Source organism: Pseudophryne corroboree, chromosome 1 (genome assembly GCF_028390025.1).
Source record: "Pseudophryne corroboree isolate aPseCor3 chromosome 1, aPseCor3.hap2, whole genome shotgun sequence".
NCBI classification, from domain to species: domain Eukaryota; kingdom Metazoa; phylum Chordata; class Amphibia; order Anura; family Myobatrachidae; genus Pseudophryne; species Pseudophryne corroboree.
This window is the reverse complement of record NC_086444.1, coordinates 1,154,396,208-1,154,420,486: the sequence shown is the minus strand read 5'-3', so window position 1 is coordinate 1,154,420,486 and position 24,279 is coordinate 1,154,396,208. Positions and strand designations below refer to the sequence as shown.

At 43.1% G+C, this 24,279-nt stretch overlaps 1 protein-coding gene and 1 long non-coding RNA gene across 7 annotated transcripts in view; one reads left to right on the top strand and one right to left on the bottom strand.

The window, feature by feature from the left end:
- Positions 1-2,223: 2,223 nt before the first annotated feature.
- FGFR3 (fibroblast growth factor receptor 3) overlaps positions 2,224-24,279 on the top strand; it is a 108,496-nt gene continuing 86,440 nt past the window's right edge. For all 4 annotated transcript variants that reach the window (XM_063924822.1, XM_063924819.1, XM_063924817.1 and 1 more), the window contains exons 1-2: positions 2,224-2,353; positions 3,337-3,591. In XM_063924822.1, the coding sequence (XP_063780892.1) occupies positions 3,417-3,591 (175 nt within the window). In that variant the 5' untranslated portion in view covers positions 2,224-2,353; positions 3,337-3,416. The remainder of the gene's footprint in view (positions 2,354-3,336; positions 3,592-24,279) is intronic.
- Positions 16,949-24,279, bottom strand: part of LOC135003519 (uncharacterized) — an 8,371-nt gene continuing 1,040 nt past the window's right edge. Inside the window, exons 2-5 of one of the 3 annotated variants that reach the window (XR_010204626.1) lie at positions 21,209-21,405; positions 20,656-20,807; positions 19,861-20,079; positions 16,949-17,388 (exon numbers count right to left, since the gene is read on the bottom strand). This is a non-coding gene — a long non-coding RNA (uncharacterized LOC135003519). Of the gene's footprint in view, positions 17,389-18,809; positions 20,080-20,655; positions 20,808-21,208; positions 21,406-24,279 lie in introns of those variants that run through there. The other 2 variants (XR_010204660.1, XR_010204579.1) reach the window with 2 other exon arrangements.

The window sequence follows — 24,279 nt, the reverse complement described above, 5'->3', positions numbered from 1 at the left end:
AGGAGTAATCTATAATATATATGCATATTATATCTGTAACCCCTTTCCTGCTGCTGCCCAGCACCTATACTGTGTGCGCTGGGGAGTAATCAATAATATTTTACTCATCTGCACACAGAGTATAGATGCAGGGCAGCAGCAGGGAAGGGGTTACAGATGTAATATGCATTTATATTATATATCACTCCCCTGCACACACAGTATAGATGCAGGGCAGCAGTAGTGAAGGGGTTATAGATATAATATGCATATATATTATATATTACTCCCCAGCGCACACAGTATAGGTGCTGGGCAGCAGCAGGGAAGGGGTTATACATGTAATATTTATATATATTATCTAGAATATTTATATATATATATATATATATATATATATATATATATTATATATTACTCCCCAGTGCACACAGTATAGGTACAGGGTGGCAGCAGGTAAGGGGTTACAGATGTAAGATGCATATATATATTATATACTACTCCCCAGCGCACATAGTATAAGTGCAGTGCTGCAGCAGGGAAGGGGTTACAGATATAATATGCATATATATTATATCTCACTCCCCTTCACACACAGTATAGTGCAGGGCAGCAGCAAGGAAGGGGTTACAGATAGAATATGCATTTATATTATATATCACTCCCCTTCAGACACAGTATAGGTGCTGGGCAGCAGCAGCAGGGAAGGGGTTACAGATAGAATATGCATTTATATTATATATCACTCCCCTTCACACACAGTATAGGTGCTGGGCAGCAGCAGGGAAGGGGTTACAGATAGAATATGCATTTATATTATATATCACTCCCCTTCACACACAGTATAGGTGCTGGGCAGCAGCAGGGAAGGGGTTACAGATAGAATATGCATTTATATTATATATCACTCCCCTTCACACACAGTATAGGTGCTGGGCAGCAGCAGGGAAGGGGTTACAGATAGAATATGCATTTATATTATATATCACTCCCCTTCACACACAGTATAGGTGCTGGGCAGCAGCAGGGAAGGGGTTACAGATAGAATATGCATTTATATTATATATCACTCCCCTTCACACACAGTATAGGTGCTGGGCAGCAGCAGGGAAGGGGTTACAGACAGAATATGCATATATATTATGGCAGTGTTTCCCAACCGTGGTCCTGAAGGCACACTAACAGTCCTGGTTTTAGTGATATACCTCAGTTATTTTGATTTAACCATCTGTGCTGCAGCCTGGATATCACTAAAACCTGCACTGTTGGTGTGCCTTGAGGACCGCGGTTGGGAATGCCTGCATTATAGGGTATGGGTCATTAGGTTGACCACACTTAGGTAGACCACTATTGGTCGACATGCATTAGTCGACCTGGTCACTAGGTCGACATGAACAAGGTCGACATGGAAAAAGGTCGACATGAGTTTTTTTTTAACTTTTTTGGGTGTTGTTTTCTTCGTAACGTGACGGGAAACCCCAATTAGTGCACAGTGTCCCCTCGCATGCTTCGGGCAAGGTGCCTCACTCCCCTACCGCTGCGCTTGGGACAGGTTACTATTCCAAGTCATAGTCCACTTGGATAGTAAAGTATGAAAAAGTAAAAAAAAATAAAAAAATAATAATTTTAAAACGCATGTCGACCTAATGACCATATCCCATATTATAATATATTACTCCTCAGTGCACACAGTATAGGTGCAGGGCAGCAGCAAGCAAGGGGTTAAAAATTTAATATGTATACATATATATATATAATATTATATTACGCCTCTGCACACACAGTATAGGTGCAGGGAAGGGGTTACAGATGTAATATGCAATACATATATATTACTCCCCAGCGCACACTGTACAGATGCAGGGCAGCAGCAGGGAAGGGGTTACAGATGTAATATGCATATATATTATATATTACTCCCCAGCGCACACTGTACAGATGCAGGGCAGCAGCAGGGAAGGGGTTACAGATGTAATATGCTTATATATTATATATTACTCCCCAGCGCACACTGTACAGATGCAGAGCGGCAGCAGGGAAGGGGTTACAGATGTAATATGCATATATATTATATATTACTCCCCGGGGTAGCCGCACGTTCTGAGAGATGCAGGAGGTCCGTGATGTCACCGCAAGGAGGCGTGCTCTCTCTCCCGGCAGGGGGCGTGGCTGCAGGTAGCGGGCACGCCCCCACACGCTGGAGATGCTGTCAGTGGGAGGAGCCGCTCACTCTCAGACACTCTCCGCTCCTCCTGTGCTGATGTTGCTTGTGCTGCGGGAGGGAAGGATCTAACGTCGGGCACCCGGAGCAGCGCTGCCCCCTGTCCTGCTGCACAGCGCCCGGACCCCGAGACAGCAGCTATAAGAGCCGCAGGTAGGTGCTGACGCCGGTGCGCCCCTGCTGTGCTGACCCTGGATGTAGCTGCAGAACTCCGGGGACCTAGGTGCCGGTGCAGTCACCTATGAGATGCAGGGATCGCGGCGATGCGGGTGTGAGCGGGGTATATGCACTCTGTACAGTGTCACCCTCCTGCTGCATGTGCAATACTCACTACTGACATATAGTATCCCGACAGGGGCAACTTCATAGCAACTTTCAGCGTGTCCTCTGGCTGCTGCAGGATCTGGGGCATCAGTACGAAACCCCACACAGTATCTCTGTCTCCTGACTCTGGGCATTTGCTGGAGGCAAGCCTGCTTACACCCCCTGCTATCACACTGACAAATACTAATTCATCCAGCTTTTACTTGCTATATATATATATATATATATATATATATATATATATGTGTCATATTTCATGCAGTATTATTATTATTACTACAAAATCCCTGTATGCTTTCACTGCTGTCCTCTGCTGCTTATGTGCAGGGAAAATCTATTTTTATTAAATAGCTAAATAGGAAGAAAAAAAAGTGCATTGATTGCAAGTCCCCGGCAGTGAGGCATTACAGAAATGTGCTGGCTTGTGAGTCGTCTCCCTTGTAGGGGTACATATCCCAATGAGGTTCATTAATGGTAAACTTCTGTGGCATGCAAAGGATAACCAGTCCTAGCTATTGACCCTGTGCACTACTGACAGTCTTCCAGACCTACCCTTACATCAGACACTTCACAGACAACTCAGGATTTAAATGCATTAGGTTATCATGGTGCTTGAAACTTCTTATAGAAGCCTAACACGGCAATCCGTATACACAGAGTGCTAGCTTCTGCTGTTATAGCGTTTCATTTGGTTGGGATGCAGAATGCCATCACCCAAATATATATAATATTTGTGCATCGTGCATAGGCTGGTGTAATGTGAATAGAAGGACCCCTTTGCCCTGCTGACACTCTACTTTTGCATTCTGTAGGTTTTTCTGTGTATTGGTCACGGAGAGCGGTTGGAGGATTACAGCGCTGGGTTCACCTGAGCAAAGCATGCGACCAGAGGATGCCTAAGGCTGGAGGGGGTAGCAGGTTATCCCCTTGCCGAGGGATTTCGGTGGGAATGATCACTGTGTGGGGCACACTCTGCTTTTTCCTGGTGACGGTGAGCGGAGTGCCAGCTGCCAGGCTGCCCATTGCGGAGCCAGAGGAGGACGCTGCTGCAGAGAAAAAAGCATCAGGTAGGTTACACGGATCCACCCTGTGACAGTTTACCCTTGGTTTCGTAAACATGCACAGTGTTTGCCTGGCCAGGACGGAAAGCCAGTCTTTTCTATTACAGCTGGGAACGGTAGAGTAAGGGGGGGGGGGGGGGGGGGTCTGGTGTGTTTCTCATCCCTGCTGCCTATGGACTGAGCCATCCCTGGAGCTGAGAAATGTAAATTGTGCATGTTGTCCCTGACTTACATTAGGAGAGCAGCAGGGGGGACACTGTTTGGGGACGCTAATTAATCACTGGGCTACTTGACTTGCAGATTAACTCTTTGGGCGCTCCTAGGTTGTTTATTTATGGTCAGGGTCTAATGTGTGTACATTACTGTACAATGCTGGGCAGTAAAGACAGTCTGTAGTAGACAATTACACAACGGTGTGAAAATGAGGCAGAGCCTTATTGTTCTGTAGAGGTGTAATCCCTGCGTTGAGTTTACTTAAAGTGTAGGTTTAAATGATTTAATGAGCTCAGATTAACACCATAGATGGGTTATAGGATCGGCTATTATGTGTCGGAGCAACCGCTGAAAACTCGTTTATTTGATCCCTACTTTTTTTTATTGTCCAGACATATTCTATAACCTTTGCCATTTGCTGTTTGATAAGTTTCTTTCTTGTAAGATTGTGCTGCACTAATGCAGAAGTTTGGTTCTTGTATGAAGTAATTGACCGGAGACTTTTATGGTGGTTAATGCTTGCTGACTGTATATACTGCTGAGCAGGGTATATGGGGCTGTACACTTCTGCAAACTGCACATTGGCTTACCTGCAGTGAGATATTTCCATGGTTTGACTTATTATTCCTACTGTCTATGCTGAAATCGCAAGATGCAGCTGTCGCCGCTTGAGCGTAACGTGTGCAGAAATTTATGGCGCGACCTGTAATCCTTTGCTTTGGTTGCCTCACCTGGTACCTTTCGTGGGTGGGTTATGTAACCTGTGGAATTTATTGACCATAATGGCTGCAGCCACCCTGCATTTAATCTCATTGTCTTCGTCATATTCACTAGTTGTCAGTTTGTTTTCTTGGTGCTGTAATACTAAGCCGCTGTGCTATGTTTTTGATGCTTGTAAAGCGTCAATTTAAGTTCTGCTGGAGAAAAGCGCTATATAAATACAATTATTATTATTATTTGCTGTGAAACGCATCCTACCTTTGCATATCAGTCAGTTAGGGCTTATGTGCTGGAGAGACAAAACGGCGTGGCGATCATTCCTGTATCCCACACCTAAAGTAGGAAACATGTGGAACAGTGATAAAACAGGTGGTAGTGTCTTATTTTGGTTCATTAGTTGTGAATAGAGAAATCAGTTTATAGTCACTTGCCAGCAAATAAAAGTCTGGTGAGTGAAAATCTGACTGAAAATTAAGTTATTGTTGTGCTCTGTAATTCCATAAGGGTTAAATAAATCATTTTACATGCGGAAATCCAAGTTTACCAAAAGCACATGTCGTTACATCATATGTATGTTAGACGTGATTATTAACCTTTTATTAACTAGGCCCACACGCGTCCTTGTCTAGTTTGCAAGAGGTGATTGCCAAAAGTTTGTATTACCTATGTGAACCCCCCCCCCCCAAAAAAAAATGCATTTTGTGACACCCCCCCCATTTGCTGTCCAGACTGGTATATTCTGCTGCTTGGTTCAATACGCACTTTGCATATAGCGTTAATGTATATTCTCCTATAAGTACATCTTTATGTTCTAGTGATAATTGATAATGTGGCATGATGTGATGGATAACACCTCACGGATGGGGAGTATGTTCTCCTACAGCGATGAAACAAATGGCTAAAGAAATGGACTTCGGTCCACGAGAGAACAGCACACACCTTTTGTGTGGTGAGAATGACAGGCAGCTGTATCGTGAAATAATAACCTCTCCATCTTGTCTGGAGGGAAAGTAATCCTGCCGGGATAAATGTGAGAAAAGTGCAATTACTGTCAGATGGCGATGGAGAGGATGATCACTTAGCACATAATACTCTCCCCGTTATTTATAATATTCATTTTTATTCCCTGTAATGAATAAAGATACCTCTATTGTATATGACTGCTAGAAGTTGCCCTTCAAATAATTCTAAGAGTGTGGGGGAAATGTATCAAAGCTTGGTGAGAGATAACGCAAAAGCCAATCCGCTCCTAGCTGCCATGTTACAGGCTGTGTTTGAAAAGTGACAGGAGCTGATTGGTTGGTGCTTTGGGGTCTATTTACTAAACCTTGGATGAAGATAAAGTCGCTGGAGATTAAGGGGAGCATTTACTAAGCAGTGATAAGAGCGGAAAAGTGAGCTAGTGGAGTAGTTGCCCCATCAACCAATCAGCTGCTCTGTATCATTTTATAATATGCAAATTATAGATGTTACTTCAGAGCTGATTGGTTGATGGGGCAACTTCTCCGCTCTTATCACTGCTTAGTAAATGTCCCCCAAAGTACCAGTCAATCGGCACCTAACTGTCATTTTTTTCGAACACAGCCTGTGACATGGCAGTTAAGAGCTGATTGGCTGGTACTTTATCTCCAGCGACTTTATCTCCATCCAAGGCTTAGTAAATAGACCCCTTATAAATATCTTACCAAGATTTGATACATCTACCCCTATCTGTTCATGGCTGTCAGTATAAACACCTGCAGATACCCTCTGCTGCTTATCTTGCGTCTCGGTCATACAGGAAGCCTGCAGCTATGTAGCAGATGTTAAACGGCAACTTTGAACACGCTCACTCATCCACCTTCCATTGCTACTGAGGGCTTTTTTTTTGTTTTTGTATGTGCTCATATTAATGGATATATTGACTTTGCTCAGGTGTAATATACTGCATGCTGGGAGTTGTAGTGTAACGGAGCCTCTGCTGGCAGTCAGGTGAGAGGTATTGGACTGCGCTGGAGAAAGACCTTACTACACAGTTGTGCAGCGTTTATTGAATACTAATTGCCCCAGTGACAGTTTGTTTGTCTTTAGTCCATAATTCTGTTAATTGACAATCATTTTATACAGCTCTGTGTTTGGTTGTTGGAGGGACTGTCTGTCTGTTATCTGATAAGGGAACAGATTACATTCTCACATTCATGCATGATTGTTGTGGATTCAGTCATACCCCGGGAATAATCCGGGTCGGAGCCGCGGTGGAAACCGGGTCTGACTTGGCCTGGAAGTGGAAAAGGGGGGTTTTATACGATGTCACTGACTATTCTTTTTTCTTCTTCGTGGTTTCTGTATGATGCTGAGCCACTGTTACAGTAATTTAGCAAAGGGTTCATATGAATCTAAAATATGGGGTATATGAGGTGCAGTGAGTGGCTAAAGGGGAGCTGTATCAAGCCTTGGAGAGAGAGAAAGTGAAGTAGTTGCCCAACAAAGCTTCTGACTGTAATTTCAAAGACTGTTCTAGATAAATGACAGAAGCTGATTGCTTGGTTGCTTTGGGCAACTTCTCCACTTTATCTGTCTCTCCAAGGGTTGATGCATCTCCCCCACAGGGTTTTTTCGCTGTTTAAAAAAAAAAAAAACAATTGCACCTTAGTTTTGAGTGTAAATGGTTATGCGTACGCGCAGGGGGGCAAATTTACAAAAACTAAAAACCGAGCTGTTACCCATAGTAACCAGTTTCTAAAATAATAAAGATAGCTGGAATGTAATTGGCTGTGGGCAACACCTCCCACTTTTTCCTGTGTTTTTGTTTTTGTTTTTCCAGTTGTTGTTTAAATCTAACCCCATAGTCTTCATTATTAAGTGCCAAACATGATATTTGTGAATTTGTTTTATTTGATGCCATAGGGTTTATTTGATGCCAGTGGGGAATGGGTACGATACGGTGATAATTTCCCTCTCTTCTAAGCCGCTGTGACTGTATTTCTAATTGTCCGCCTGCACGGAGCAGAGGCAGCCATATTGTGGGCGGAACATATAGTCATGAGAATGCAGCCTATCATTTCACTAGAAAGTAGTGACATCACCGAGGCATGAGGCCATATGCTGAAACATTAGCTTATGCTTGGTAGATCTTTTTGCAGAAGGTGCATATAGAAGTGATTTATTTGTTAAAGCTGAGCAAGGGGGAAATGTATCAAAGCTTGGAGAGAGATCAGCTCTGTAATTTTACAGGCTGTGTTTAAAATAATTAGTTCGAAGCGGATTAGTTGGTACTTTGGGATCTGTTTACTAAGGGGTCTATTTACTAAGCCTTGGAGAGAGATAAAGTGGATGGAGATAAAGTTCCAGCCAACCAGCTCCTAACTGTCATTTTTCAAACACAACCTGTAACATGGCGGTTAGGAGCTGATTGGCTGGTACTTTATCTCTCTCCAAGGCTTAGTAAATAGGCCCCTATATATTTCTCGTCTTTATCTCTCACTGCAAGTTTTACCACATTGTAGTTTAAGGCCTGTCCTTCAGATTACTTATGTCAGCTCCTCTAGGGGGGGATGTACAAATGCACATCGCCACCCAGCGCCACAATCTGATCGCATATGTACTAACATATGCGATCAGCATGCGGAGGACAGCTCTTCCGATAAGAGCTGTCATTCGCGATGCGCAGCGGCTCCCTGACTTCCGGGATTCGGCCCCCGACAGTCAGTCTGCGCTTGTGCTGGGCGGAGGGCATGAGGCATGCTGGGAGGGATCTGATCGGATCCCTCACACAGCGCTGCGGAGAGAAGCCCATAGGCTTCTGTGGGGTATCGCCAGCAAAAGCTGGCGAACCCCGCCGCGGCCCTGACCTGTCAGCCGGGGGGTTAGTACATTAGGAAAATGCGGTAAACGGGAGTTTACCACATTTTCCATTTAGTACATCCCGCCTTAAGGGGTCTATTCATGAAGCAGTGAAAAGAGTGGAGAAGTGAGCCTGTGGAGAAGTTGCCCATGGCAACCAATCAGCTGCTCCGTACAATTGTATAGTATGCAAATTATAAATGTTACCTCAATGCTGATTGGTTGCCATGGGCAACTTCTCCACTGGCTCACTTCTCCACCCTTCTCACTGCTTCATGAATAGACCCCCTAGTGTTAATATGTCCAAATATACCAGGACATACAGATTCCCATTCATTTCTTGCCATTGTTTGCTGAAGCATTACATTGTATAAATCTTGAGTTATAAGCCTATTCTCCCTGTAAGCACTAATGTCTATTATACACGTGTTGTTGGCCACCCAAGTCATGCAGGGGTTAATGCTGTCCGGCGTTCTCCGTGTATATTCATGTAATAACATCACCCCCATGGTGCGTACTGTCTGTGTCGTCCTCCAGTTCCCCAGCGCTGGTGACTTCTGCAGGCAGATCAGACCTGGCAGCCTGATCTCATAGGTAGAGCTAGCAGCAACATAACACAAAGGAGGCTTTTTTTCCTCCTAAGCGTGCATGTTGCTTGCTATGAAAGGAAAACTCTTTCCGTCAAATGGTCCGTGTGTTATTAGCTCATTAGTGGTGCTTGTTGTTCGCTAGATTTTGCATTTACAGTCTAAGCTCTTATTTTCCATAAAAGGGGCTTGGAAAAGATTTTTTTTTCTTTTTCCCCCTAGTGAGCTAATTCTCCACACGGGGCTTTGAATGTGGTAACAGCTACTGCTTTGTGCTGCCACTGGGCTACATAAAACACACATTGAGGGGAGGCATTCTGGAGGTATGTGCGTGTGTGCTCGAATGAATGAGATCCATTAGGCAACGCAGGGCCGGTGTACGTTTTCACATCCCCGCAGGGAAGTGCTCTAGTACTGGTAAGAAGGAGGCAGATGGTGGTGCTGGTATTGAATAGAATCCAAGCCTAAAACACTGGGGGCCTCATCGAAGCCTCTATTTTTTTTTTATTTTTTTTAGTTTCTCTTTCCCCCTCAGAAGCTGCTGAACGCAGAACAAAGTAAGAAAAAAACAGAATCCTACTCTTTTCTCTTTTTATGAATGAAATTGGAGAGGCAGGGGGATATTTGAATGTGTATGCCGTTCATTGGCTGTGGTGAGTAAGATCAGCAAACTCTTTTTTACTTCTGGAGGTGCCGGCCAGCCCATTCAGAGTAGGCAGAATGGGAATTGGTGCTAGGGGAATAGAAAGTGTGCGCGCATAGAGGGTGGGAGGGGAGAGGATGCGCTGACCCAATTCCCCCCCCACCCACCACCCCTTCTTTAATTTGCTTTGCTATTCATGTAAATATTAGAATGCTTTTCAATTTGTTAATGCTTGGTATGTTAGTCCTGCACATACTGGTCCCAGACACTATGTTGTACTGGGGGATACTTTTGCTTTCAAAACTGTAAGATGAAGGCCTTGGCCAAAAAGTATTATGTGTAGAGTTTGTATGTTTTTACTGTATTTAAGCAAAAAAACAAACAAACTGGATGGTTAATTGGCAAGTAATGACTCTAGTGTGTTCATAGGGTGTAAAGTCCATTGTAGAGCTACAAGGGGTCTATGTACTAAGCTTTGGAGAGAGATAAAGTAAACTGAGATAAAGTACCAGCCAATCAGCTGTCACATGACCGTTAGGAGGTGATGGGCTGGTGCTTTTATCTCTGTCCACTTTCTCTCTCCATTCCTTAGTACATAGACCCCACACTGTGTAAAAAGAGTTTGAAGCTGATTGGTTAGTGATTTGAAGCTGATTGGTTCTCTCTCTCTCCATGCTTTCATAAATACCCCCCTTACCCCTTGCTTCACCTCAATATCACACATTTAACTGTGCAATTCTATCGTATTGTGGTGTGCAAGGGGAAAATATCCATGGTCTGTGGCTCCGTGGTGTCTGGGTTCAGATTATTTCTCCACCACTTCCCAACCATCGCTTGTAGTTGGATTGCCCCCTACACGTGTGTGGTTTTATTTTCTATTACAGCAATATTTATTTTACTAGCGGAGTTATGTTTCTGAGGGGGAGATGTATCAAGCCTCAGAAAGAGAGAGCGATAAACTGGAGAGGTTGCCCAAAGCATTCATGAGCTTCTGTCATTTCATAGACTGTTCTAGATAAATTAGTTATAAGCTGATTGGTTGTTTTGGGCAACTTCTCAACTTTACCTCTCTCTGTGGCTTGATACAGCTCCCCCTAAGTGTGTTGGTCAGTCACATTATGTTGCTTTTAGGATCATTTGACCACTAGCAAACACTTTCCTGTTGCTGTCTAGGTGATGCACTAGCTTACCTCAGCAGAGCATTAGTATATAGTATTTTGGGGCTGGGGTGTTATGTTGGCATGAGCTTGCCGAGTGAAAGGTTTATTGCAAATAACGCTGAATTCTAATTGTGACCTAATTGCTGGGTGGTTTTTTTTGTAAGTGCTCCTCAAAGAGCAATTGAGCTGCAAAGCTGCTTATGACAAAAAACAAGTGTCTTACAGTATGTGCCGTTCCTTGGTTATTTTCCTGCGTTTTATAGTTCTACAATAATACCATAATCTTGTGTAATTGGAAAGTAAATACCTAGAGAACATGTTGTTCACTCAGCATCAAGCGGTCTTCTGTCTTTTACAGTCCCTATGGAGCCCTTCTGGTCACCGCTTGCTTTATTAAACTATCGCCAATGTATTCCTATTTCCACGCGGTGAGACAAAAAACACCCATTGAGGCGCTATAATAAATTCTAAACCATTGGACTCCATTACCGTCTTTGGACTCCTATAACAGTGGAATTCTGTGAATATAATCTTATCTGATGAAGAGTCTGATTTAGGACGTAAGTCTGGCTGCGGTCTGTGAAATTGCGCTCTGCCGTGTGTGCTTCGAAAAGAGTTTTAATTAACTTGCACTTATGGTCATGCTGTCATTCTCAGCCCATTTCTTTACATTAGTGCAGTTTCCCAAATTCCGTCATTACAGTCCAGGTTTTAAGGATATCCTTGCTTGAGCACATGTCTCTCCTGACCTGGGATTTTGAACACTGGTCCAACCCAGATGTGACCCAGGTAAGACTCCCACACTGCAGCTCCAACCCAGGTTATTCCTGGGTCAGTGCCGTTCACGCGGCACACAGGTGCTCTCTCTGTCTACTGCTGGCGCTTGGATATGACGTCATCTCCAATCACCGTGTAATCTGTCTTTCTTCATGCTGTGAACAGAACTCTGGTCGGTTGACCGGGGTTACCCGTTTATACTGCACAATGACCTGGGACCCTTTCAGACTGATCTGCAAGCCGGGTTATTGCGCCTGAAAGGGGTATAAATTAGTGCCTCTGTCAATATGATTTACACATCTGAAGTACCTGGACTGTAATGCGGGTTTTTAGAAATTCTGCATCCGTGGTTTTCCATGATAATAGTGTGAAGTGAAAAATAGATTTAAGTATTATTGTGGAACTACAAGTCCCAGCAAGACCTGTCAGCCATTGACTACTTGGGCATGCTGGGACAACCAGCTCCAGCAATCTTAGGATTGCCCGAGTATGTTGGGGCTCAGGGACGTATCTAGAGAGGAGGAGGTCTGTGTGCAGGCTCCGACTGGGCCCCCTTCTCTCTAACAGGCAGTGCTGTAGCCCTGGGCACTAGGGTCACTAGGTGACCATAGCATTGTCCCAAAGTCTAGTGCACATGCGCAGGTCTCTGGGAAGATGGCACGGAGGCCATTTTCCCAGTAATTTCTGAACTGTGCATAGATGAAACACCGGGGAAAATGGCACTGCGCTATTTTCCTAGTGATTTCTGCAGCTGACGCGGGACCACACTGCACCCATTATAAATACACCAGTGCTGGGGCTAGTGTAACTACAAGCTCCAGCATGCTATTGCGGTGAGGACCCTCTATTGGATGTAGTGTGTTCCAGTGTACCATCCACTAACAAGGCACAATATGCAGATAGTCTCATTATTATAGGCTACCAAATGATATTTATGTGATGGAACCCAGCAGAGAGTCAGAGTCTTACTAGCATTAGTCGGCCTGATGTATTGAATCAGTGACCGTCTGCGTATGTCACTGTGTCTATTCCTTAGTAAAGCGCTATTAATGTCAGTAAACAATGAATATGGAGTAAGATGATGATCTCTGTCCAGCTTACCCTATTTTACGGGAAGGGGCGAGTGCCTATGTAAATGTTGGGATCTCATTTCAAGGGCACTGTGTGGGGCGATGCCTGGGTTTAAGGTAGTAGATTGTAAGCTCTTTGAATTGTATTGAAATATATCTGTGACCCAGTGACACGAACCTCATTTTTTTCTGATTGTAGCTGGTAGGAGATGATGATTTGAGCCAATATTCCAAACAAAGACTAGAAACTGGTGACTACGATATAAGGCATGTAATGATTGGGTGTGGACTAAAAGATCGACAATGTATAGATCGTCAGTTAGTAGGTCGACATGCATTAGGTCAACAGATGAAAGGATGACAGATTCAAAAGGTCGGCATGAAATGGTTGACACATGTTTTTTCATTTAAAAAAAAAAAATTGACATATCTAACTCTAACCGTCTCGCTAGTGCCGAACCCTCCACCTGCTGACTAACCCTACCCATCTACCTTGGTGCCTAACCCTAACCCTCCACCTAGTGCCTAACCCTACCAGTCTACCTTGGTGCCTAACCCTACCCGTCTACCTTGGTGCCCAACCTATAACCCTCCACCTGGTGCCTAACCCTACCCATCGACCTTGGTGCCTAACCCTACCCATCTACCTTGGTGCCTAACCCTACCCGTCTACCTTGGTGCCTAACCCTACCTGTCTACCTTGGTGCCTAATCCTAACCCTCCACCTAGTGCCTAGCCCTACCAGTCTACCTTGGTGCCTAACCCTCCTCCTAGTACCTAACCCTACCCGTCTACCTTGGTGCCCAACCTAAAACCTTCCACCTGGTGCGTAACCCTACCCATCGACCTTGGTGCCTAACCCTAACCCTCCACCTAGTGCCTAAATCCTGACCCTAACCCTAATCCTACAAATGTTGAAATAACATGTGTTGACCATTTTTGAGTCAACAATTTCCATGTCATCCTTTAGAACCTGTCGACCTAAACATTGTTGATGTTTAATCCGGATACCTTAATGATTCATGCCCAGGAGGCAGCAGTCCATTAAATATAGTAATCTTAATGTAGCCAAAAATAGGTGTAGCCATTGATATCTATAGAAACAACCAATTAGGTGTCACGATTACATGGCAATCCTGTATTTAAGATTTGCTATCTGCGTTGGTACTGCCTCCTCTGCAGGGGGCGCTGTCGCTGCAGGGGGACAGGATATAAATGGGGCCCTCGTCAATGCTGGTCCACTCTGCTGCCATCCGCTTTCTCTTCTAAGCACACACAGGGGCCGGTACACAGAGATGCATCAAATTTGTAGTGGAGCAACACGGAAGCCTCATGCGGGTGGAGCGATTTGATATTGTTGGGCCCTCCCCCTGATATTTTTGTTTTACATTTTTTTTATGGGGCCTGTTCACGTTGGGTATTCACCCAGGCCATCATGGAATCTGCCAAATAAATGGTGTTTCATTAAAAGTTATCATTCACATTCTTTTTTTCTATTTTTGTTTTTACATTTTTTTAGAGGTGATTTTACAACCATTGTTTAAATGTTGTCTTCATACTGCAAAAGGGAAGCATGAGCTATTTAGCCCTGAGGTAAGAGTGCTCCAATCAATGTCTTGTGAAATACCACGCAAACCTTTCCCACGGGCATTTAACTTTTTTCTCTTTTTTTATTTTTATATATACTTTCCATCCATTTCGTTGCGATATGTCCTTGAGCACTATCTTCTGTTTCAGCCTGTAATTGCTTCTAAGCCGATAATTGTCTTTTTGCTCTGGTGAAATGCATGGAAAAATCTCCTGTACTTATCTATGACCCCAGTGATATGTAGGACCGAGTGATGATATCCGTTCCCCTCTGCCAGCCATAGATACGAGTCTCACATCAGGGGTCGTAGGATGTACTGAACATGGTTGAACAAAGTTCTAGAGTGCACTTTGTGACAACTCTGTAGGTGTCACTGATATTGTTTGTACCACTTTAGAGTAGAGCCGCTTGTTACAACTTTCACACAGCTAGCATTGAGCAGAATATACAGTATATGTGATTTGTAACACTGCAACGTTTCCTGCTACACTGTATATAAAATGCACTTTTTCAAGCCACTGCAACATAGGTATTCTTCTAGAATTTTTGATTCTGTAAGGCTTTTTCATAATATAATTGCATTCAGCACAAAATGATCTTTTAAAATGACTGCCACAATGAACCCTTTTTTTTTTTTTTTTTTTTTTGCTTGTGGCACTCTATGCAAATGAGGGGACAGACTCTGCAGGCATTCTGGTAGATTAATAAGAACAGGTTTTAGCTGTTAAGAGGGAAATTAAGAAGCAGTTACCAACATTCTTAGAAGTAGACTAACCATTATTTGATTCATTAAATTCACCACTGTGGTTTGATGTGGGATGGCAGATTTTAATCCTGAAATATATAACTGCTTATTCCTGCTTTTGGCGGAAGAGTACACCCTGTGGGAAAGTGTAATTTCGGTGGTTCCTCAACACCAGTTTTCATAATCGGGATATGCAAAAAACATGTTTTTGTGTCTACTATAGATGTTAGGACTTATTTTTTAATTTATTTTTTGCCATTTTTTGGAACATTTTTAACACGTCTCCTCTGCGTTTATATTTCTTACAACTTGAACGCAGAATGCAAGGATTTGTTGCTTATCTATAATAAACGATTGCGCTTCAAATGAAAAGTTCCTCCATCGTAATACTGATTTTTTTTGTTTTTGTTTTAAAACAAAGATAAAATCTCAAATTGGGCAGAAAGGCTGGAATTGTTCGAAGCTGACGTTTTAAAAATATTATGGGGGAAATGTAGAACTGGTTAGTACTTTATCTCACTCCACGGTTTGACACACGTACCCCTATTTCATTGTAAAAAAAAATTTCACTCAATGATAAAATATATGTATTCCATCAGAAACGTATAGAGGCTGATTCAGTTGTTTTTGCGTCCCCAGCTGGGCATCTTTAGCAATGGACGTCTATCGGAACTATTCACTTGTTGCTAGTTAAGGCGCCTGTCAGCTCGGGGTTTAGCCACGCAAAAGCCTGAATGGCCACCCAGACTACAGGCTTTTTAACACCTTTTTTTTTCTTGCCCCTCCGTGGCGTGGGAGACTAAAATGTGTCTGCACAGATAATGGTCATCTATTGGAGCAACAATTGAATGGGATCTGGTCTCTAGGTCGACAGTAACTAGGTCGACACTATCTAGGTCAACCACCATTGGTCGACAGGGTTTCTAGGTCGACAGGTCAAAAGGTCGACATGAGTTTTTCGCGATTTTTTTTTTTCTTTTTTTTGAACCTTTTCATACTTAAATATCCACGTGGACAACAATTGGGAATGGTAACCTGTGCCGAGCGCAGCGGTAGCGGAGCGAGGCACCTTGCCTGAAGCATGGCGAGCGAAGTGAGTCATGCGAGGGGACACTGTGCACTAATTGGGGTTCCCGGTCACTGTACGAAGAAAACGACACCATAAAAACATAAAAAAACTCATGTCGACCTAGAGACCCTGTCGACCTAGTTACTGTCAACCAATAGTGGTCGACTTAGTTACTATCTACCTTCCAAACCACACCCAATTGAATAGCTCCAACAGATGCCCTTCCTTCAGATGGCCAGCAGATGGCGCACACAATTGAATTAGCCCCATAGATAAGATAGGAACCAAAATGAAAACCAAATGCATCGTCTTGATGCAGCGATGGAGGCTTTTGTGCCCTAAATCACAGGTGTGTAGCGCATTCACTAAACTGCGGTCATTTGCAAAGCTGTAATTATTACAAGTCCTGTAAGTTACCACCAATAGCCTATGTGCCAGGTCCACGCCAGGCATATATCACCTACTCTTCCTCCCAAGTTTTTAACAGTTTGACTTGCTTGCAAAATACGCATTTCCTTTTAGGATTCAATATAGCTTTATGAAGAAAACCCCTTTTGTCGCTCTCTGCTCTGGTGCTTCTAGCACACTCTGGTCTGTATCTCAGTGGACACATACCAGAGTGTGCTAGATGCACCAGAGCAGAGAGCGACAACCCAGGAAGAAAAGAGGACCTACACATATTGTAACAGGTGCAAGGTGCTAGAACGAACACTACATAAGCGTTTATGCGTGCGCCCATTTTCCTGGGAATTAGCGTTTTTACTTAAACTACGCTACCCTTACTGAGATGAATATTCACTTCTTTATCTTATTTTATTTCCTATAAGCTCTGTTGCTGGCGTTTCGGGCTGCCACGAAAAGTATTGCCTTAAGATGTGTTTATTGATCACTAACAAGTAGAGTCAATAAGATGTCCACCCTGTTCTGTAATTAACAAAACAAAGATAAGGTAATAAACCTCAGGAGCTTGTTGGGCATAGCGGCTATCTGGAAGATTAATTGGTCCCATATCTTGGAAGCCCTGTTTGAGATCATCAGAATGAAAAGTGAAGTTGCAGCAACTTATTGGGTGAAAGTGGAGAGATCATAAATTCAAGTGTTTGTTGGCTCATTGACTGTCTAAAAGGCAGCAATAGGGGGGACCTTGCATAGTGGTATCTTCAGTGGATAAGAACTTAAGTGACACTTCTGCCTCTGATAATCCCATTGCCGTTGCTAGGGAAGCTAAGTTTAATATTGTTCACACTGAAAGATAAGGTTCTGTAAATATGCTGGCAGTCATTAGAGAGACTCGCTGGGTATCACTGCATAGCACCGGCGGGCATAACACCCTGGCACTCCCAAGCTGCTAGAATTGCTGGGGCTTGTAGTTCAGCAACAACTGGATAACTGCAGTTTGTCTGTGTTTGCTGTAGAAAGAAAGATTGTTAAATATATTTTATACATTTTAGGTTTTAGACGTTTTCAGTGTTTTGGATGCTTGGATTTTTATTTTTTGCAAAGAGAAAATGTATTTACACGGTGGGCTTGGCCGCAGGACACCGGCACGGTGCAGTGTATGTGGTTTAATTGCCTTTTTATAAACCTGAAATGTAATTACAATACCTGTATGCAGATGGTCTGCTTTATCTGACTGATAGGTGTAAGGTGGATCCCAAATCCGGTCCTCAAGGTACCCCAACAGTCCAGGTTTTAAGGATATCCCTGCTTGTGCACCAATGGTATAGTGCAGGCCTGGCCAACCTGTGGCTCTCCAGCTGCTGTGAAACTACAAGTCCCAGCATGCCCTGCCACAGTTTTGCTCTTAATCAATGCTAGATATGTGACAGGGGATGCTGGGATGTGTAGTTTCACAACATCTGGAGAGCCACAGGTTGGCCAGGCCTGGTATAGTGAAACAGACTTGGGTATTAAGTCACCTGTGTCTAAACATGGATATCCTTAAAACCTGGACTGTTGAGGTGCCCTGAGGACCTCAGTTGGGAGCGACTGGTCTAAGCAATGCAGACTTTTCTGCCTATGTGGTCTGGTGACATATGGGTCTATCCATGAAGCAGTGAAAAGAGTAGAGAAGTGAGGCAGTGGAGAAGTTGCCTGTGGCAACCAATCAGCATTGAAGTAACATTTATCAAGTTAATTCTATAAAAGTATACGTAGCAGCTGATTGGTTGCTATGGGCAACTTCTCCACAGGCTCACTTCTCCACTATTCACTGCTTCATGAATAGACCCCATAGAGGCCTGTGTATTAATAATCGCGGCAGTGTCTCGATCATTAACGGTCAGTATTGCAACGGATATTTTCATTATGACTGAAGTTTAGTACATAGCACTGATACATAAAATTATGCAGAAACTGTAACCCTTTTATAAACACCACCTTGATAAATAAGCCCCATAGAAGGGGTAAAATTTGCTACACCAACTGTGAAGGATAAATGGAGATGTTGCCCATAGCATTCAATCAGATTCTAGCTAGCATTTTGTTGACTGTGTAAAATGGCAGCAGCAATCTCATTGGTTGCTACGGGCATTGCCTCCACTCTTCCCTTTTTTTTTTTTTAGAAGTTTTAGTAAACCTGATCCCTTTTGTATTGCTGTTGTTGCTAATGAGTATGTAATAAACAGGTTATCTGACTCTAACCTGCTTTTTGTAATGCACACAAATAAAAAGCTTATGTAGACACAGAATGTGACACTTAACGCTGACACAACATCTTAATTGATCTTTGACACCTTTACATTCCAGATCAAGATAATTGAAATGCAATTGACTTTTGAAAGAACTCCACATTCTGTTTCTAAAAATATAACATTCCTTAAATTGGAGGCATTTGTAACTGACCCTGTGGTACTGTCAAAACAAAGATAATCCCTACTTTTAGCTGTAAAATGTGCTCAAATTGCAAATTGTAAAGTAAAAAAAATAAAAAAATTCTAGCAACTTATTTGTTTTAACTTGAACCATGTAAGAGGTTTTGCATTGTTTGAAATGATTAATGTAAAGTACTTTGAGCTGTAAATATTAAATGCAGAGTTGCAATTCATTTTCCCCTTCGCCTCTGGCCACCTAGCTTTGTGTCTCTAGACACCTGATACAGAAATGCAACCCACACATTTTGCTTCGTGCTCTGTACTGCAAAGGTAATTGATTTCCATTTAATTAAACAGTTAACTTGTCATGCGTGATCGCCTCTCAGTTCATGAAACTGGGGACACTTGTCTGGCTTTATATGTATCTGTCGGTGCTATACTGTGCTCTGAGTTACTGTGCATCTCGCAGATAAGCAAATGATTGAGCCGGACATTTTATTTTCAACTACAACTGGATGTGGCTTCTACTGTACATTAAAAGTTCTTTATTTAATAATTTTGCGTAAATGGGTGTCAAACAAATCAGCCAATCAGATGTTTGGTGCAGCCAAAGCTTATATCTCATTGGCTGTTTAAGGCCTTAATAAATGCTCATAGGAGGCATCCATTTTGGACTTCTGAGAACAAAGGTCGTGACTCGGGAAGAGTTATCGAAGCTTGGAGAAGAAAGTACCAGCCAATCAGCTCATAATTGTCATGTTACAGACTGTTTGAAAAATGTCAAGTTAGGAGCTGATTGGTTGGTACATTATATGTTTAGCCACTTTATCTCTGTTTGGGGGAGATTTACTAAGCAAAGTGGAGAGAGATAAAGTACCAACCAATCAGCTCCTATCATTTTTCAAACACAGCTTGTAACAGGGCAGTTTGGAGCTGACTGGCTGGTACTTTATCTCTCTCCGCTCTCTCATTCTCCAAGGCTTAGAACATCTCCCCTCCAAGCTTTGATAAATGTCCCCCTTTGGTGGCTTCAGGATTAACTGGAACATTGAGTATAAGGCGACCAACCATTAGTTGCGTTGTCTTACAGTAGCAATCTGTATTGTGGAATAGTGGGTTTACAGCAAATCTGTTCCTTTACGTATATCGCCCATTTTTTGTTGGATGGGAAATGGGGTGCACCTGCCACAAGAAGCCATTTTTGCAGAGGTTTTTTGTATCTTAAATGCTGAAAAGCAATTGCTGTAATATCCTTTAAATTCTTGTTCTTGCTTATCCGTCTGGAGTCTAGGGAAATAAACATAAAAAGTTTTTCAGTGACAAGAGCCATGAAAACAGAGGCCCTTACAGTATACTGTAAGTGGAGTAAAATTCTCTTCAGGTGATTCCCCTGGGGCTTCCTACTATTATAGCAATACAAAGCGCATGGTACATATATATCTTCATTCTGCGTTATTTCATGCCGACCTATATTGCAGCACAGATCATGTGCCCCTGGAGAGCACTCCTGCATATATTTCAGTTTAATGCCATCAGGAGCCTTTTTATAGATACACAGCCCCATATACTGGTCTTGACTCTTCACGTAAGACGAGCCCCCAATAGTCAATGATTGCAATACTATGCATTGTGATTATTGCGCTGTGAAAGCGGAGATGACAGCCGCGGCTGTGGTACCGATAATGCTCTATTCCCTCTACAGACTCTAATCCTTTGAAATACAGTCCTTCAGATCTGTAATGTTCTAGACAAAATCCATTTATCCTGCAGCCCCTTACATCACAGGAATCATTGGTCGTCTCTGTGTTCACAGGCCTTTAATCTTAGGATATAGAAATAAGTCCTTTATGTGGCCATTGATACCTGTACTCCAGATGCTCCTGGTCATATAGTCTGCCCCTCATACTCAATTGATTGCCCCTTCTGTATTGTGGAGATGAACCTTCTTGTACATAGATGACAATGTTAATGGAGAAATGTTCTTTATGCCACCCTCTGTATTATTAGAACTGGCTCTGGGAATAGAAGGAAATATGTGAAATCATTTTAAAAGTGAATAATAGAAGTGTCCAGAGTATGGATAATACCAAATTACTTTTGTCCCCCTATAACTTTAGGGGGGGATATTTATCAATCCTCAGAGAGAGAGACAGAGTGGAGAAAGATAAAGTACCAATCAGTCTGCTCCTAATTGTCATTTTTGAAACAAAGCCTGTAACAGGGCAGTTAGAAACGGATTGGTTGGTACTTTATCCCTTTCTACTTTATATCTGGCAGGAAAAAGAGAAAATGCAGGTGCACACTTAGTACTAAGAACACTGCTTAATCAGAATAATTATAATAAACTCTGCAATTTAACATGGAGTAAAATTGAGGTTTTTAGCATAATTTTAGCCAAAAATATTGGCCCACCTACCATGACCAAATGATCTCATCAGGTGGGACCCTAACATTTCTAAGGTTCAAGTTCAGAGCGTGGGACTTTAGCCATTTTGTGGCTGCAGTGTCCTTCCCTGATATTACTAACAGGAAATGTGCTGTGCACTTGAATAAAATATTCCCCAGCCATCACATCTGCTACTCCAGCATATTCAGTCCTGATAAACTCCACTCCTGAAATATAAATAAATAAATAAATAAACAAATAAAATAAATAAATATATATATATATATATATATATATATATATATATAATATATATAAAATTTATTTTTTTAAATTTTTGTGGCTCGCATAGGAGGAGATGTACTAAGCCTTGGAGACGGATAAAGTGGAGATAAACTACCAACCAATCAGCTCCTGTCATTTATTTTAAACACAGCCTGTAACATGGCAGTTTGGAGCTGATTGGCGTGTACTTTATCTCCCTCCAAGGCTTGGTACATCTCCCCCATAGTCTAGTGGCACAAAATGTTCATATTCACCTGCTTTTTTTTTCTACAGTGTAAATATAAGTTACTGGCCAGTCTACACAAATATTATGCTGTACTAAGCGTCTGTGGAAAAATACATATTAGAAAAACTTGTGTGCACATAGTATATGTTCCTATTCAGCCCTTTCACATCGGTGGGAAATTTCCTGTGTGAGGTTTCGCTCATTACCAGTCTATCATCGGCCTACCAACCAACCGTTCCATGTAGCCAAAGGCCAGCTTTGGCGGTGCGCAGAGCGGTATCTGGCAAGGTGTTAAGCAGAGCCAAAGGAGTTTGAAAGAAGATGGCAAAGCATTTGGGAAGACATTGGCTGCATCTCCGTGCTGCCTGGAGATGAGGTGTTTTTATGTCACTGAAAAAAATAAAATTAAAATTAAAGTCCGTGTCTGTCAGTTTAGTCACTAAGTGTTCCTCATGATGTATCACTTGGCTATAAGTCACAGTAATGAAGACAAATTGTGATCACAAGGTGTGGGAAATGCTGGAACTGACTTGCAAGGTGTCCTGTTTCTCACGTCTGTAAGTATGTATGGCATTCTCCCTGCTCCCCCATCCCTTTTTAGAAAAATCACCTACATTTTCTGTCACCTGCTACCTATATTCCGGACACCCCCTTTCCCCGCGTCCCCCATCCCCTGTGAGTTTTAAGAGGGGTACACATTAGACGATTTTTTTTTAACGATGTGTCCGATTCCAACAGATCAGAACGACACTTCATTAAAATGGCACTATGTTGCTGATGATGCGCGCTCGGCACGTCGGTGACATTGCCCGTCGGCCCTGCGTGCAACTCAATCTGTCGACGTTGCCAGTGAGGGCTATGCTGCCGAATGCTCCCCCCCCCCCCCCCCCTTCCCCGCCATCGCTCAGTTGCTGCTGGCATCGGCAGGTGTGTATGTACTTGCCGATGCCGGCACCTGCGTTGGGTCCCCTCGCCGCCAATGTCTTGCTGGGTACACATTGTCTAATATGTACCCAGCTCACACTCACGGCTGTCATTTCCACATGTGTTTGGATTTCAGTGTAATGTTTTGTACATTTTTGTTAATGGAAATTCGGCCTTGTTCTCCATCTTAAGGGCCCTACACACTTGGCGATATTATAGACCATTGATATTACTGATGGTCGATTTTTCACCAACGATTTAAAGCCTACACACTGGACGATATCGATGGCCAATTTGGACGATATGAGCGTACAGACATCTATATCGTCTAAATTGGCTGACATGTTTAAACGATGATCGTTCAATGCGTGGAGAGAGAGTGCCAGTCAATCCAAACACAGGGGCAGATTTATCAAAGCTTGGGGAGAGATACCAGCCAATCATCTGACGGTTAGGAGCGGAGTGGTTGATAGTTTATCTCTCTCCACTTTATCACGCTCCAAGGCTTAGTTCATCTACCCTAAAGTCTGTAAAATGACAGAAGCTGATTGGTTGCCACTTTATTCCTCTCCACATTATTTCTTGCCAAGCTTTGCTAAATACTTTCCCATCAACCAATCAGCAACTCTATCATTTTATAGTATGAAAATGATAGATGTTACTTCAGTGCTGATTGGTTGCCATAGGCAACTTCTCCACCTGCTCACTTCTCTGCTCTTATCACTGCTTAGTAAATGTACCCCTTTATCTCTCTCAAAGGTTTGATACATCTCACCTTTTGTATCTGTGAAGTGGGTGAACACACACTTAAGGGGGGTACTCACGGAGCGATATTCTAAGCAATCTGACTAGATTGCTTAGAATATCGTCATGATCGCTCCGTGTGTAGCCCCCTCAGCGATAGCGATGCGCGGCCCCGCTCATCGCTTTCGCTGCTGCTAGATTGGCCTGCATGCAGGCCGATCTAGCGGGTCGCTCACTTCACCCGCTGGGTGAAATGAGCAGCCCCCCGTCTCCCCCCCGCACGCTCAGCACAGATCGCGCTGTGCTGAGCGGCAGGAGAGATGTGTGCTGAGCGGTTCGCTCAGCACACATCTCTCCTGCATCGGCACGTGGGTACTGGGCTTTACCCAAGCGCTTGGGCCTGTCAACTTGAAAAAATATACTTAAGTGGCAGAATTGTGAGTGTCTGTGAATGATGGGGCCCATTTATCAACTGGTTTTAGCTACTTAAAACTGGTTGTGTATGATAAATGGTGCTCCAGCCAACCAGCTCCCAACTGCCATGTGTTTTAAAAATTACAGTTGGGAGCTGATTGGCTGGAGCACCATTTATAATACACCACACGTTTTAAATAGCTAAAACTTGTTGATAAATGGGCCCCGTAGTCTTTTCTGTTGAGAGCACTGATTGGGTATGTGCCACATCATCCAGTCTGGGTTCTCCGCATCAGTCCACTGACTCTGGAATGCATAGCACTTATTGGCTATTTACTGTATTACCCAGTCATTATTCTCTGCATTACCTCCCACCCAGATATCCAATCAGCGATCCTGCCCCTAGGTTTGCGATCACTGATATCGGCTGCATCATCCAGTTCATGTTCTCTGCATCCGTTTTACAATCCCTTGACATCTTGCATCAAGAGCACTGATTGGATGTCTG